At 42.6% G+C, this 4,481-nt stretch overlaps 1 gene segment (V, D, J or C); it reads right to left on the reverse strand.

The window, feature by feature from the left end:
• Positions 1-1,862: 1,862 nt before the first annotated feature.
• On the reverse strand, positions 1,863-3,838 carry LOC120302038. The segment is given in 2 exon segments: positions 1,863-2,362; positions 2,741-3,838. Coding segments are annotated over 2 exon segments (444 nt in total).
• Positions 3,839-4,481: the final 643 nt, after the last annotated feature.

The raw sequence follows: 4,481 nt of genomic DNA on the forward strand, positions 1-4,481 counted from the left end.
CCAGCCATTCCACTTTGATCTCCACCAGTCAGACCAGAGGAACACCAAAGAATACAGATACTTGTGAAACTTCAGAGGAGCTGAGGTTTGGGTTGGGAGGTGCCTCCTTACTATATCACTGTGTCTTGTACGGCACAGAAATAGTTTCCTGAATCCTGCAGCTGAGCTGTAGGGCGATGCAGCTGGCTTTCTTTCCCATTCTTCAAATATTTTGCCATAAAACCTTTATTATTCTGGCTTTCTTGAGAAGATATAGATAAGATTAGAGATATATGTGCTCCAGGCAGCTGATGGTACCAGAAATAGGGTTGATATTGGCTGGAATAGTTGCACTTCAGAGTGAATAAACTTCCTTCTTGAACTTCCAGTTTTTCGGGTGTTTGGATAATTTGAGCATCCAATCTGGGGACTGAAAAGGAAAGAAAAGGAGGGATAGTTTTACAGGTAAGATGCTCCATTCCCACATGCTGACCTCAGAGGGAAGAGGAAGCTAGGAAACAATTGCAAAGCGATAAATCCCTTAATGTTTGCCTTGCCATAGTTAGGCTTTAGGGCACTGTTTCTCAACCTTGACAATTTTAAGGCATGTGGACTTCAACTCCCAGAATTCCACAGCCAGCAATGCTGGCTGTGGAATTCTGGGAGTTGAAGTCCACATGCCTTAAAATTGTCAAGGTTGAGAAACACTGCTTTAGGGCTAGAGACAACTTGTGTTTTTTCCAAGAGGAAGAGTTTAATCTAGTGATTAAGGAAGAGGATGAGAAACCAAGAGAAGATGAGTTCTAGTCTACCTTTAGCATGAAAATCTGACTGGGGCACTTTTGGCCCAACCCATCTCCAACAATTATATAATTATAAGGAAGTTTCTCCTTAATTCAAGGAGAGAAGCAACCTGGAATTAAGGAGAAACTTCCTAACACTGAGAACAATTAACTAGTGGAACCACTTGCCTTCAGAAGCTGTGGGTGCTCCAACACTGGAGGTTTTTAAAAGAGACTGGACAGCCACTTGTCTGAAATGGTATAGGGTCTCCTGCTTAAGCAGGGAGTTGAACTAGAAGATCTCCAAGGTCCCTTCTAGCTCTATTCTATTCTAATTGATGTTATAAGGAAAATAGGAGGTGGGAACATTATCTATGCTTCCCTGAGTTGTACAAAATAAAATCTTCTGCTGCAATCTGCCGATGACTTTACAAAGCAATCAACATGGTTATTCGGGTTTTCTCCTGCGTAAAATTGGAAGTGTCTTGGCGACGTTTTGACGAAGTCCCATTCGTCATCTTCAGGCTGGTGTTTTCAGCTTCGTGCTTCGAGGAGCTTCAGCATGAAGCTGAAAACACCAGCCTGAAGATAACGAATGGGACTTCGTTGAAACGTCGCCAAGACACTTCCAATTTTACGCAGGAGAAAACCCGAATACCCAAAGACCTACATACAAATACCTGCGAAAACCTCAGAAAACAAATATATAATATATATGCTGAAAAATAACCAGATCTTTGTCTACGGAGAGTCTCAATAGAGAAAATATCTGTAGCTCGGGTGTAGGATGAGGGTGAAGTTTCTCCGAGCTTGTGGGTTGGTTTCCGAACATTTCATTACCAGGCTAGGTTACCTCTTCAGTGGAATTTAGGGGATTTAGCCCCTAAATGCCATTGAAGATGTTATCTAGCAGGGTAACAAAATGTTCAGAAACCAACCCACAAGCTCAGAGAACAAACCTTTACTCTCAGAGTCTCAATCATCCAGCTCATGGTTATCCCAAAGGTGCTTTTTTCAAAAGATAAATGGGCTTTCTTGTGTTTTTTTTTTCCCTTTGAAATGTTTTGCTGTTCTTCAGTCAGATAGAACTGAAGAAGCTTCTTGGATGAAAATCAAAATGTGTTCAAGGAAAAAAATGAAGGAAGTCTAGTTGCCTTTGGGGAAAAGACTTTTGGGACAAATAGATTTTTTTAGCTACGATGCTGTGTCTCAAGATGTTCTCCTGATCTTTCTGCAGAAGGCCTCCAGTAGGCAGCTCAATTTCTTCCTCTTGGTTGCCCTCCACCTTTGGTGACAACCAGCAGGTGTCTTTCTAGCACTGTGGCTCCATGCACAGAAGTAGACAGCTGAATCGTTAAACTGGGTGTTCTTCAGATACAAAGATGTGGTCTTGTTTTTTGTGTTCAGAGTCATCTCCAAATTATCCTTTGCTTCAGTCGTTGATGAATACAAGGCCATCAGGAATTTTGGCTGGCCTCCTGGACATTGCTTGTACCACTGAAGACTAGAAGCTGTTTCTGAATAGGAGCATTTCAGCCGGATGGAGTCTCCTTCCTTGACTGAAAGAAATTGGTGCTCCTGGGTGACTTGACCTGATACAGCTGTAATAAAAGAGGATTGTTAGGAAAGGAGGGAGAAGGAAGGAAGGAAGGAAGGAAGGAAGGAAGGAAGGAAGGAAGGAAGGAAGGAAGGAAGGAAGGAAGGAAGGAAGGAATTCCACCAGTAAGTTTAGTTAACTAAACCTTTAGAATTTCCAAAGGAGCCATTATCATTCAAAGTTTGCAATCCTACCTTCCACATTCTTAAGGGATTAAATAAATGAATTTTTCTGCTTGATGCTTTTGCTGGTGTTCTTTTTATGGCTTTTGAAAAATTCAGCTCCAAAGCTGAAGTTTTGAGGAGGCCTTGCTTCAAAAAACAAAAGTAAGCATAAACATTATTTCCATCAATAAATGAAAAAGAAAAGATGAAAAGGATACCTGTGGAGATGGCCAGCAGCAAAGCAATGATCGTGTTCCTCAGATCTCCCATTCTTCTCCCTTTCTCTTCAAGAGGCAGGACAACTCTGTCACCAGAAACACAGGAAAGTGACAGCCCAGCCACAGTCTCCTGAGTTGCTTCATGCTCAGACCTTCTGGGGATCGAAGATCTGCTCAGCTCTGCTTTCACTTACGTAGATCAAAGAAGCAACATACCACAAACCCAGTACACAGAAACTTTTTTCTTAATGCACTCTCTCTTGAGCAAACAAACTATACCAAACTGGGAAGTAAAAGAAATATTCTGCAAAGAAAGGAAACCACTTTCCTAACTTTGCCAAGAACACTGGAGCCTGTTTATCCTTTGGCACCACAGTTTGAGCTCAAATTCAGGACATTATTATCCTACCTTACTCACTGGAGAGAACTGTGGGAAATGAAAGCTGGAAGACCCACATCTCCTTCTCTTGTTCCCACAATACCTGGATGTCATATTTCTGGCTGGATGTTTTTTTCTCTCCATCCTTTTGGCATCAGATATTAGGATTATTATTTGTACATCAAGCAATGGAGTCACCACTCAAACATTTCTTGAGATTTCTAATCTCCGAGAAGTCTCAGAGAGTCAGAGAAGTCAAGAGGAGGGGAAAAGAGCCACAAGCTTCATATTTCTGGCTCTATAACCTCCCAGGATTTGAAATGGGCACCTAACATTAGAATCATTATTAAAAAGGCACAACAAAGAATGTTCTTCCTGCATCAACTCAGGAAGTTGAGACTGCCCAAGAAACTGCTGATATAGTTCTATAGAGGAATTATTGAATCTGTACTTCTATAACTGTCTGGTTTGCTACAGCTACCAAACAGGACAAGTTCAGACTTGAAAGGAAAGTTTAGGACCTCAGAAAACAACAATTGCAACCAGCCTGCCTTCTACTGAGGGACTCTATCCTGCAAAAGTCAGAAAGAGGGTTGAGAAAAAATCTATAGATCCCTCACAGCCTGGACAGAAACTGTTTCAACTCCTCCCCAGAGGACATAGGGCATTGCATGCCAAAACAACAAGACACAGAGACAGTTTTTTTCACTCATACCATCACTCTGCTGAAAAGAAGAAGAAGAAGAAGAAGACGAAGAAGAAGAAGAAGAAGAAGAAGAAGAAGAGGAAGAGGAAGAGGAAGAGGAAGAGGAAGAGGAGGAGAGGAGGAGGAGAGGAGAGGAGGAGGAGAAGGAAAGGAGAAGGAGAAGGAGGAGAAGAAGAAGAGGAGGAGGAGGAGAGGAAGAGGAAGAGGAGGAGGAGGAGGAGGAGAAGAGAAGGAGAAGAGAAGAAGAAGAAGAAGAAGAAGAAGAAAGAAGAAGAGAAGAGAAGAAGAAGAAGAAGAAGAAGAAGAAGAAAGAAGAAAGAAGAAGAAGAAGAAGAAGGAAGAAGAAGAAGAGGAGAAGAGAGAGGAGGAGGAGAAGGAGAGAGAGGAGGAGGAGGAGGAGGAGGAGGAGGAGGAAGGAGGAGGAGGAGGAGGAGAGAGGAAGGAGAGAGGAGGAGGAGAGGAGGAGGAGGAGGAGGAGGAGGAGGAGAAGGAGGAGGAGGAGGAGTTGGAGTTGGAAGGGACCTGGGAGATCTTCTAGTCCAACCCCCTGCTTAGGCAGGAAACCCTATACCATTTCAGATAAATGGTTGTCTAATCTTTTCTTAAAAACTTTCATTGTTGGAGCATTCACAACTTCAGGAGGCAGGTTGTTCTAC

Source organism: Crotalus tigris, unplaced genomic scaffold, assembly GCF_016545835.1.
Source record: "Crotalus tigris isolate CLP2741 ecotype Arizona unplaced genomic scaffold, ASM1654583v1 scf7180000024422.1470167, whole genome shotgun sequence".
Classification (NCBI taxonomy): domain Eukaryota; kingdom Metazoa; phylum Chordata; class Lepidosauria; order Squamata; family Viperidae; genus Crotalus; species Crotalus tigris.